An 11,632-nucleotide genomic window follows, 5' to 3' on the forward strand; every position below is an offset into this window, starting at 1 on the left:
ACATGTCAGGCTTTGTCCCCCCCCCCTCCCTCAGACTGAAGCGTGTCCATTGTGAGAGCCGGGCGGCGGCGGTGGCCTGCACTCATGCGTGGGCGCTGAGGGCGACACAGGATCACGTGAACGTGCTTTGATCAGCACATACATACATGCTGCGTGTGCGTCAGGAATGTTTAACACGAAGCTCAGAGAGAAATGAATACGTTCACACCACAGGCTCACATGCTCACACACTCTGAGCATGTTCACACACACGCCAGCAGGATCAGGACACGGAGGGGATCAACACACAGAACGCCAACAACCATCAGAAGTCTGTAGCCAACAGGGAAGAGTCACGGAATAAAGACAAACACAGCCAGGAAGAAGAAGAAGAAGAAGATGAACATGATACCAACCGACCAATCACGTCCGTGCTGTCAGAATGTGGGCGGATCAGAAGGCACAACATCAAAGCAACACACAGATGAGCAGAAGAAGAGTAAAGTCAGAACGCAGACTCACGGTTATGTCTCATCATGGGCAGCAGGAAGTGGCGGTTGAGCCTTCAGCCTTCATGAGTCGACTCTGTGTGTGTGTGTGTGTGTGTTTGTGTGTGTGTGTGTGAGGCCCAAACAATTCAAAGAGCAGTTTGTCTTCGCCACACAAAGACGCTCTTTGATTCTGACTCAGACGCTCGCCGCCATCACAACCACTTCACCTCCATCAGGACTGTTTTACTGTTTACAGAATGATGAAGATGATTTATCACAGTTAACACCTGAGCTGTGACTCAGAGGGAACCAAAACACACACAAGCAATTAAATTTAATTAAATTAATTTAATTTAATTTAATTTAATTTAATTTAATCCTCCCCCCTATGACCTCATATTTGTTTTGCTTTGTTGCTCCGCCTCTTTTTGCTAACTTGGCCCGGTTGAACCTGCTGTCACTCACACAGGTGCAGGCCTGTGGTTGATCCAGGCAGATGTCACACACTGAAGAGGAGAGGCAGCAGCTCCCCCTACCGGTCACACACACACACACACACACACACTCACTCACTCACTCACTCACTCACTCACTCACACACACACACACACACACACACACACACACACACACACACACACACACACACACACACACACACACACACACACACACACACACACTCACTCACTCACTCACTCACTCACTCACTCACTCACTCACTCACTCACTCACTCACTCACTCACTCACTCACTCACTCACTCACTCACTCACTCACTCACTCACTCACTCACTCACTCACTCACTCACTCACACACTCACTCACTCACTCACTCACTCACTCACTCACTCACACACACACACACACACACACACACACACACACACACACACACACACACACACACACACACAGAAGGGTTGATATGTGTTCACTACAGATTTACAAGATGTTCTCACTCAAGTGCAGACTAGTGCAGTATGTTCACACATATATAACATGATGATGATGATGATGAGGAAGAATGTATCATCAAATATAAACTCAACTGGAATAAAAATGTATTTTAAAGTTTGAAAAAAAGGCTTAAAAGAATGAAAGACAAACTGGTTAACAACTGAAGGAATGCTACTAAAATTAAAGTATGACAGGATGAGAGAGAGAGAGAGAGAGAGAGAGAGAGAGAGAGAGAGAGAGAGAGAGAGAGAGAGAGAGAGAGAGAGAGAGAGAGAGAGAGAGAGAGAGAGAGAGAGAGAGAGAGAGAGAGAGACCAACACACAGAAGCCAAAGGGAGGAAGTGGTGACGATGTTCTGCAGCTTCTCTCCACAGTTTGCAGCAGAGTTCACAGGAGGAAACATCTTCTATCGTCCCTCCGTCTCTGACCTTCATCCCTCCTCTTCCTCACAGAATCATGCCCGCTCACGGTGAGAAGAACAAAATGTCTTCACTTCTTTCTGTCAACTTCACTCTGAAAGGATGGAACCACCTGCTGCCTTCTGTGTGTGTGTGTGTGTTTGTGTGTGTGTGTGTGTGTGTGTGTGAGGAGGCAGAGGAGCTGCTGCTCTCACAGGAGGAAGCAGCTCCACTTCCTCTGCTGCTCGCTCACACAGACATGAATGCAGAGCAGCACATACGTGTGCATGCAGCAGGTACTGTATGTGCATGGAGCTGCACTAGAAACCAGCCTGATGTCCTGATAACAGGAAGAGAGCAAGAATCACAGGTAAGAGAAGGAAGAGGAGGAAGAGGTAGCAGTGTTAATGTGTTATCTGATTACGAGAACCGTGACTCATAAACAGCAGGAAACATGTGAAGTGTTTACACATGGAGGGAACACGGACCAGACGTGATCCTGCTGTGGATCTCTCAGGACTCTAGACCTTCTTTATACTGCGGTTCAGATCTGTTCTGTGTTCATGTGAACTCTAAGGGACCTGATCCAGGTGAGACGCCTCACTGCAGCAGGGAAACCTGTGGACTGGACTCCTCCCTTTACAAACTAGACTACAGTTAAAGTCCTTCAGCTGCATCAAAAGGGGGATTTGGGGGATCATAACTGTCCTCACGTAAGTACTTTAACTAGGTTCAGACTCTCTCTCTCTCTCACAGAGCTCTGATCCATGAGAGAGAGAGAGAGAGAGAGAGCGAGAGCGAGATTTGTTTTGTTTCTTTTCAAATGAACCCTGAGTTGAGTTATGAAGTAACTATACTTTACTTCCTCCTCCCGCTCGGTTGGTCTCTTTAACATGCAGCTCTATTGAGCCTGTCAGTATAAACGATGCTGCTTGTTGTGTTTGTCCCCAGTGGGACTTGAACCTCTGTCCCAGAGACTCAGGCAGGAACGTGCTGCCTTTAATCTCTTAGGTAATGAGAAGCAAACTGAAGCCTGAAACACGTTTGCTCCCACGTTGGGCTGTGGCTGCATGATTACATCACCACGGAGAGGAATCAGGGCTTCATCATGACCAGCATCATCATCCTCATTATGGAGGAAGAGATGTGACGCCCTTATCCAACATTAGAACATCTCAAATGAGACAATAAGCATCGGAACTGTTCTGAGTTGTTTTGGGTGAGGTTTTGTTGTTTTGTATCCAGGATCAGCAGGGTCCAGGTTTGGTTTTGGTCTACTTGTTTCCACTCGGCTTGCTGAGCTGCTGTCAGATGTCTGAATCTAAATGAATAACCTTGAATAACCTTGAGCTGTTAGTGGACCTGCAGGATGAACATGTAAGCAGAAGCACTGAGGTCCATTGTGGTTTGTGTTATAAAAGAGGGAATTCTTGCTCCATAAGAGTTCTCCAGTCCTTCTTAATTGGGATCAAGGGTTGGTTCATGGGATTATTGTGTGTGTGTGTGTGGAGTTTAAGACCCAAACAACTCAACCACAAGCCTTCAGAAGGTGGCAGAGCTGGAACACAGAGGTACACACACTCACCTGGACCCAGGACGGCTGATTAACTGGGCTTGTGCTCTTTTAAACTCATCATCTAACTCCTCTTCTCCATCATCTTCTCTGTAGGAGCACTGTAAGTGGGACATGCAGGTTGGGTAAAGTCTCTGCATTTGCTCATTTGACGCAGAGGAAAGAGGAAGTGAAGGCTCCTCTACACTTCCCTCTCATCACACTGTCTTTGTCCCAGAGATGTCAGCTACAAGCGTAGACAAAGTGGGAAGAGGAACCAGAAGCTCCAAAGGTTCGAAGGACCACAAAAAGGTAAGAGGACAGAATTAGGCCTCATTAAAGCCCTGTTTTCGAAACATTTGTCTAAAACTTCCATTATGTGAAAGAGTTTATATGTCTGAGTGCAAGAAAACATCTTAAGTGTTGAATACTAATGTGAATGTTACTAAAGTGATAGGATGGAGCTTTTCTGTGTTTTTGTTTCTGGACTTTACGCCAAGAAAAACTGCAAGGTGTCTCAGAAATCAATATAAAGCTTATCTTCAGGCTTTTGATAGATTTTACATTCTTCAGTTAAAGGATGTGAGGAGAAAGGAAGCAAAGAAATATGTAAATGTGGTCAGCCATGCAGCTAAATGTGTGTGTGAGTTCATAGCCTCAAGTTACAGCTGGGTGGGGAAGAAAAAACTCAGAATTCATTTCAATTTAAATGATTTTATTTTATTCAGGTGATACAAAAACAAACGGCCTCTTCAGTTATGGAACCAGTTGATTTGAAGCTTCCTCTTATTCTCAGAACTCTATGAATGGTGTTACCGTATTCAGCGCAATGAGGAAGAACAAACAAGAACTCTCCTTTGTGAAGCCCTTTGTTTATGTGAGCTTCTGTGGTTTGCAGCCAACGGCAGCGGCCCTGAAAGGAGCCATCCAGCTGGGCATCGGGTACGGCGTGGGCAACCTGAGCTCCAAACCCGACAGAGACGTTCTCATCAAGGACTTCTCTGTGGTGGAGAGCGTCTTCCTGCCCAGGTGCCCCACACAGACCCACACTCTCTTCTCCAGGTCTATAGAGGCCGAGATGTTTATTCATCTGTGCCTCTTCCTCACATGAATCCGTCCTGCTTTGCCTCCGTCTGCAGTGAGGGGAGCAACTTGACTCCGGCTCATCACTTCCCAGACTTTCGACTGAAAACCTACGCACCGCTGGCGTTCCGTTACTTCAGAGAGCTTTTTGGCATCAAACCCGACGACTACCTGGTGAGGCAGAGATCCAACGTGCCACTCATTCAGAGCCCGGTGGTCAGACGTGGAGCTGATTGTGTCGCTGTGTGTCTTCCAGTACTCCATCTGTAACGAGCCTCTGATTGAGCTGTCCAACCCCGGGGCCAGCAGCTCCTGGTTCTACCTCACCAGCGATGACGAGTTCATCATCAAGACTGTGGAGCCCAAAGAGGCAGAGTTCCTCCAGAAGCTGCTCCCTGGTTACTACATGGTGAGACACACACACACCACAAACAAACTTTCAATCAAACACCCGATTTTCTTCCTCACTTATCACTTCCGTCCTGTCTCCATTCCAGAACCTGAACCAGAACCCCAGGACGTTGTTGCCTAAGTTCTACGGCCTGTACTGCATCCAGTGCAGCGGCGTCACCGTGCGCGTGGTGGTGATGAACAACGTGTTGCCGCGCGCCATGAGGATGCATTACAAGTACGACCTGAAGGGCTCCTCCTACAAGCGCCGCGCCTCACGGAAAGAGCGCACCAAGGCCTCGCCCACCTTCAAAGACCTGGACTTCCAGGACATGCACGAGGGTCTGCACTTTGACGCCGAAACCTACAACGCCCTGATGAAGACGCTGCAGAGGGACTGTCGGGTGAGGCTTTGGTCCCTGGCTCCAGTGTTTCTATGACATTACATAAGCTCGACTTTCCACTGTGGGCCATGCCCCCCCCACCCCCCACCAACAGCCAGAAACAACAGGAGGAAAGAACACCTGACTGGTATTAGAGCTTAAGCGGCAGTAAACATGGAGTGAATGTTAAACCATGAGGCTCCACTTCAGTTATGTAACTTTATAAACTAACAGACTTTGTTTACAGTCAGATTTCAGATGAACTTCTACTGTAAGTTTGGTTGGTAGAGGCAAAGTTAACCCCTTTAAGCTGGAGTGTTTATGTGTGGGACTACAGGAGGAGAGTTCTGCACAGGATTAGAGGGCACAGAGTCCATACCTACACCAAGGCAGAGTATATCTACAACTATGATACCATCTTAAACATTTTGACCAAACCATGAAGCCTTGATGGTCAAACAGAACTCCATTTTCAATCTTATGATAGTTACCACTTTACTGAATTACAGTTCTGAAATGTAAAATCCAAATAAGTTCCTGCTGCTTCATGGACAAAATGTGGTTGACATGAACCTTAACTGGTGTCCAGCTCGTCTGGCAAGAGGGAGGGAGGGTCACAGACCTATGGGAGACAAACACACACGTCTTCCAAATGCAGTCAAACCTAAGTGAAATGGTAGCTAAAGGGGAAGCCTTCTAAAAATGCATTGTTTCAGCCTTTTTCCATCAAATGGTGTGAGGTCATTGTTAGATCTGTAGGTGTTTGCAGGGCGGCGTTGTAAGAACCAGACACTCCTACCAGGACTCGGACCTGGTTCTTCCATCAGCATGATGGCTGTGTTACCACGTTACACTATAGGAGTTTGTGAGGTTGCTACAGTGCCCTGCAGTGGAGACACCAGGCATGACGGGCTGGGAGGGAATCAGTTTGACCTTTAGACTGTTACTGGGCAGAGTGATGCTGGAGTCCAAATGGGAGAAAGTGAAATCTACTAAAACAGGCTAATGCTAGCTGAGCCTACCCGCTAAAGATGAGCCTACCCGCTGTAAATGTTCACCCATTTGACATTTCAGTACACAGTGTGGCAATTTCAATGCTTGAACTGTTGGGGATCAGGAGTGTTTGGTTCTTACCTGTTGCCGTCATCTTGCTGGGGGGGGGGGGGATCAGGAGCGTTCGGTTCTTGCCTCGTCATCTTGTTGAGGGATCAGGGGCGCTTGGTATAACACCTGCACAAAAGTGTTGCAATGTTAATGCTAGTTAAAAAGTGCAATTGTAACCAATTTGACCAGAGCCCCGTTAGCCAGGAGGTTTCCAGGTTTGAGTGCAGACCGGGCTGCATCATGCCGCACAGCAAAGCTACCCAGCATGATGCAGCCCGGTCTGGACTCAAACCTGGATCCACCTGTTCCCACCTCCCACGGCGAGGACGAGGGGTTGGATTTTTGGGAGGCACCTATACTAACTTTCTGCATTTAAAATGCAGAAACCTTAAAATGCAGAGACCAGACCTTAAAATGCCAAGCCCTCAAAATGCAGAAACCAGACCTTAAACCTCAAAATGCAGAAACCAGACCTTAAAATGCAGAGACCTCAAAATGCAGAAACCAGACCTTAAAATGCAGAAACCAGACCTTAAACCTCAAAATGCAGAAATCAGACCTTAAACCTTAAAATGCAGAGACCTTAAAATGCAGAGACCTTAAAATGCAGAGACCTTAAAATGCAGAGACCTTAAAATGCAGAGACCAGACCTTAAAATGCAGAGACCTCAAAATGCAGAAACCAGACCTTAAAATGCAGAAACCTCAAAATGCAGAAACAAGACCTTAAACCTCAAAATGCAGAAATCGGACCTTAAACCTCAAAATGCAGAAATCGGACCAGAGACCTTAAAATGCAGAGACCTTAAAATGCAGAGACCTTAAAATGCAGAGACCTTAAAATGCAGAGACCAGACCTTAGACCTTAAAATGCAGAGACCTTAAAATGCAGAGACCAGACCTTAGACCTTAAAATGCAGAGACCTTAAAATGCAGAGACCTTAAAATGCAGAGACCAGACCTCAAAATGCAGAGACCTTAAAATGCAGAGACCTTAAAATGCAGAGACCAGACCTTAAAATGCAGAGACCTTAAAATGCAGAGACCAGACCTTAAACCTTAAAATGCAGAGACCTTAAAATGCAGAAACCAGACCTCAAAATGCAGAGACCTTAAAATGCAGAGACCTTAAAATGCAGAGACCAGACCTTAGACCTTAAAATGCAGAGACCTTAAAATGCAGAAACCTTAAAATGCAGAGACCTTAAACTGCAGAAACCAGACCTTAAACTGCAGAAACCAGACCTTAAACTGCCGAAACCTTTAACGCCGAAACCTTTAAACGCAGAAACCTTTAAACGCAGAAACCTTTAAACGCAGAAACCTTAAACCTTAAAATGGCCGTACCTTAAAATGCATGAACCCTAAACACCCTTGTATCAGTTTGAGCGTGTGCAGCCACGCCAACACACATGGACCCAAAGAGTCAAGGCTCACAGGCCTGTATGGAAAATAACAAACACAGATAGAACACAGAGCAGTGTGTGCGTGTGTGTGTCAGTCACCATCAGCAGCGTTTAGTTCCTACCTGTTGCTGTCATCTCGTTGTTGGATCAGGAGCAATACTCACCTGCTGCCATCTTCTTGTTGTGGGCTCAGGAGGATCTGGTTCTTGTGTCTTGCTGTGGTCTTGTTGGGGGGGAATGAAAGGCAGAGCGTTCCAGGTGAACTTTATTGAGCCGGGTTAAACCATGACTGATTGAGTGGGGGGGGGGGACATGTTTAATTTGGAAGAGGTATTGTCTCTTTCTAAAGGTTGGCTCATATTGACGAACTACAACAAGATTATTTAAATGTCAGAGTTGCAATTTATATCCATGTATCTGTTGGGGTGAGGTTGGTGTTTGTGTGTGATTGTGCCCAGCTTGGTTTAGTCCACACACGGCTTGGTTCAGTCCACACACGTCTTGGTTTAGTCCACACACGTCATCGTCGTCATCGGTGCGACGGCGCCAAACTGGAAACGTACGCTCAGCGGAGACACAAATGCGCATGCGTCGTTTCCACGGCGGAAGGAAGAGGCTTGATGATGTAACGAGGATGTAGGATAAACATCCGGCCCGCGCTACAATCTTATCCGGCCCGCGAGGTCAAATCTGAAGTTTAGTGATTTGAGCTCCTTTAACGAGCAGAGTAACTCTAGTAAGCTAAGTTTCATGCTTGTTCCTGTATGGAGCTCGGTCAGCTGTAAACGTTGTTCCGGTCGTCTGTCAGGTCCTGGAGAGCTTCAAGATCATGGACTACAGTCTGCTGCTGGGGATCCACGTCCTGGACCGGAGGACGCTGAGCAGAGGGACCCGAGGGGACAGCAGGAAGGGACAGAGAGTCCTCTACTCCACCGCCCTGGAGTCCATCCAGGGGAACGTCAAGGACCCTGAACCCGTGGCCGACGACGACGACACGTGAGGGAGTTCACGTTCACACACACACACACACACACACACACACACACACACACACACACACACACACACAGTAACCTAGCTGCACTCTTCTGTCCATGTGAAACCTTCAGACTGGGCGGAATCCCTGCAAAGCATAAAGATGAGAACCTGCTCATCTTCCTGGGAATCATTGACATCCTGCAGTCCTACAGGTGAAGTCACACACACACATAGAGAGAGAGAGAGAGAGAGAGAGAGAGGCGATGAGTGATGAGTTTCTTTGTTCCCTCAGGTTCATCAAGAAGGTGGAACACTCGTGGAAAGCTCTGGTCCATGATGGGGTAGGTGCCTATAGGTGGACTGTAGAACGAGCTGAGCCGGTCCAGAACCTCCAGAGCTCCATGAGCCTCAAACCCAGAGCCTGATTCAATCATAATAACACCAAAGCCCACACACACTTACATATTACAGTACTTTATATTGTTTGTACTGTGTGTGTGTGTGTGTGTGTGTGTGTGTGTGTGTGTGTGTGTGTGGTACAGGACACGGTGTCGGTTCACAGGCCCGGCTTCTATGCAGACAGATTCCTGAAGTTCATGGGTTCAACAGTCTTCAAAAGGATCCAGCGTGAGTTCCTTTCTACGTGTGTGTGTGTGTGTGTGTGTGTGTGTGTGTGCGTGTGTTCACTGGGACTGAGTGTGTGTTTGCTTTGTGCCTCTCAGCTGTGAGAGGAGCGTCGTCTAAGAGGAAGAAGTCGTCGCTGTACAAAGCCAAGTCAGCGTCTCAGGAGATCCTGGCTGCAGCCAAGGAGCAGCAGAGGGAGGAGATGAAGGCCCGGAGTATGGACAACCTGGACTCTAACTGTGAGGCCCAGATCCAGCTTTGCCTCATCTAAACTGAGCCTGATCCCTGACTGAGGCTCTGCTTCTCCCTCCCTGTAGTCTTTAGTTCCTCCAAGCAGCCGGACCTCCTGCCCACACCCAGGGGGCCGGGCCACAGAGTCTCCTTCAAAGCCCCCAAACCTGAAGAGGAAGAGGCCCATAACAGGTGTGTGTGTGTGTGTGTGTGTGTGTGTGTGTGTGTGTGTGTGTGTGTGTGTGTGTGTGTGTGTGTGTGTGTGTGTGTGTGTGTGTGTGTGTGTGTGTGTGTGTGTGTGTGTCAAACAACTCAATGTTTCTGTCCTGTGTCACAGTGAGGCGCGTCGAGCCTCCAGCAGCTCTACAGTCGCTCTGGACGACCCTCTGCCTTGCATGAGCAGCAGCCAATCAGAATCGGAGTGGGATGAATACTTGGTATGAAACCTTTAAATTCTCACTCATTCATTTTCTTCTCGACTATTCTTCTCATACTTTTTAAAAATCTCAGAGTGTAATGACAACTACAACCACAGAGGGCGCTGTTGAGCCGCGTTCAGGCTCCAGAGTGTGTGATGGTACAGACACACACACACACAGAGTACAGCACACACACACATGCAGTACAGGGGAGCAGCACCACGGACAGAGAATAATGTAAACCTGTGTTAGACCTTAACATGTTTACATCTTAACATAGAATCAAGTTTGTGGTTTTTTCTGGCGCGTGAATCCGTCGGTTACATCATCATGACTCAGCCGCTTTAGCTGAATCTGAGAAACCTTAAGAAACCCTGGATTCCTGATCCTCATAATCCTGACTCAGGCTTACAGGGAGGCTCAGCTCGGCTCAGCTCATTTAAGACCACAGACTACAGAAACACAGAGAAGTTTACATCTTAACACTGTGACCTGAAGTGTGTGAGTCTGATCCACTTCTTCTTTCAACTCTGACACACACTTCTGTTCTGTTTGAAGCTCTTTGACTCCCGGAAACATCTATCACTGTTTTTGTTCTTTTCTAGTAGGATCGACCAGCTGATGGAGCCTCTCCGCCTTGACCTTTGACCTTTGAAGTCTTCCTCCTGCTCAGTGCTGAAGTAACACTTTGTAAGATAGAAATGTTGTCAGAACTGAGATGGATTCACCTCAACAGAGACCCAGGGCCGGCTCCAGCATGTGAGGGCCCCTGAGCAGAGCCCCTGCCCCCCCAACCTGATCATGTTTAGGCCCTGCAGATGTGATTTTAAATGATGTGTGTGTGAACTGAAACACTGTGAGGTGTTGTTGTTGCTGCCGTCATCATCAGTGTGTCTCTGCTCAGGCTCAGCGCTCCTCTCTGTGTTTATCTGCATCTGGACTCAGATCACAGCTGGAACGACCTCATGCTGTATTTACAAAGCACTCCGTGACCTTTTGACCTTAAATGTGCGTCTGTTGTATCACTGTGTGGAGAAAACTGGTGCAGCTTTATTTTCATTAGGATTTGATTTCTTTAGCTGCCAGTTTTATTTCTCTTTGTGTTGAATTGTGAGTTTATGCTCTTTTTCTTTTTCTGTCCATGTTTCTTACGAGAAATTAAATGAAATTGATTGTGATTGTGAGAGATTGACAAGCCTGAAGCTGTATCATAGCAACACTAGGAGCCTGTGTTTGTAAAATAAACATGAAATATATTTAAAGTCATTTTGTTGTTGTTCTCTTTATTAATAGAAGGATTCAAATACACTTAGATGTTTACATGTAAACACACGGGAGGGGGGGCAGGGCATTGTAGCAGGATCCTGGAGTGTGTGTGTGTGTATTAGGTTTCCTTCAGCTGTGCCAGAGGGTCTCAGCCTGAAACCAGACAAACCAGTCAGACCAGCACAGGAATCATTCGTTCACCCGTTTCAGCTTTGTTTCACCTCAGAACCTCACTGAATACACACTGAGCTTTATAACATATAATAAAACACTTCTGTCTTAGATTTCCAGAATGTCTCCTATTGTGCAAATTCTACTTTCAAGTACTTCAACTTTTGTAAGTAAGCAATACAAAGAGAAGAGGAAGAAG

General features: G+C 47.0%; 1 protein-coding gene and 1 long non-coding RNA gene across 5 annotated transcripts; one reads left to right on the forward strand and one right to left on the reverse strand.

The window, feature by feature from the left end:
• Positions 1-1,769: 1,769 nt before the first annotated feature.
• Positions 1,770-10,831, forward strand: LOC143008312 (phosphatidylinositol 4-phosphate 5-kinase type-1 beta-like). 4 transcript variants are annotated; one of them, XM_076160007.1, is made up of 14 exons: positions 1,770-1,897; positions 3,496-3,690; positions 4,277-4,407; positions 4,518-4,635; positions 4,718-4,870; positions 4,959-5,255; positions 8,553-8,740; positions 8,854-8,934; positions 9,015-9,063; positions 9,265-9,349; positions 9,445-9,585; positions 9,664-9,769; positions 9,915-10,014; positions 10,605-10,831. In XM_076160007.1, exons 2-14 carry the CDS (start codon positions 3,619-3,621, stop codon positions 10,635-10,637), a joined length of 1,554 nt encoding a protein of 517 aa, XP_076016122.1. In that variant the 5' UTR covers positions 1,770-1,897; positions 3,496-3,618; the 3' UTR covers positions 10,638-10,831. The 4 variants fall into 4 exon arrangements, with proteins under 4 accessions (XP_076016122.1, XP_076016123.1, XP_076016124.1 ...); XM_076160008.1 differs by having other exon boundaries at positions 1,776-2,539; XM_076160009.1 differs by having other exon boundaries at positions 1,776-2,196.
• On the reverse strand, positions 6,643-7,727 carry LOC143008313 (uncharacterized). The gene is made up of 3 exons (XR_012964580.1): positions 7,385-7,727; positions 6,921-7,042; positions 6,643-6,876 (listed from the first exon to the last, which is right to left on the reverse strand). It is a non-coding gene; the product is annotated as an uncharacterized LOC143008313 (long non-coding RNA).
• Positions 10,832-11,632: the final 801 nt, after the last annotated feature.

This window comes from Genypterus blacodes, unplaced genomic scaffold (assembly GCF_046128005.1).
Source record: "Genypterus blacodes isolate CSIRO-AG114 ecotype Tasmania unplaced genomic scaffold, CSIRO-AGI_Gbla_v1 ptg000102l_1, whole genome shotgun sequence".
NCBI classification, from domain to species: Eukaryota; Metazoa; Chordata; class Actinopteri; order Ophidiiformes; family Ophidiidae; genus Genypterus; species Genypterus blacodes.

What these genes read in the sequence shown, in the direction of transcription:
- LOC143008312 (XM_076160007.1), top strand. Translation starts at nt 3,619, where the DNA reads ATGTCAGCTACAAGCGTAGACAAAGTGGGAAGAGGAACCAGAAGCTCC. An exon ending in TCAAACCCGACGACTACCTG is followed by an intron (nt 4,636 to 4,717) that starts GTGAGGCAGAGA and finishes TGTGTCTTCCAG; the next exon opens with TACTCCATCTGTAACGAGCC. An exon ending in GAGGAAGAGGCCCATAACAG is followed by an intron (nt 9,770 to 9,914) that starts GTGTGTGTGTGT and finishes CCTGTGTCACAG; the next exon opens with TGAGGCGCGTCGAGCCTCCA.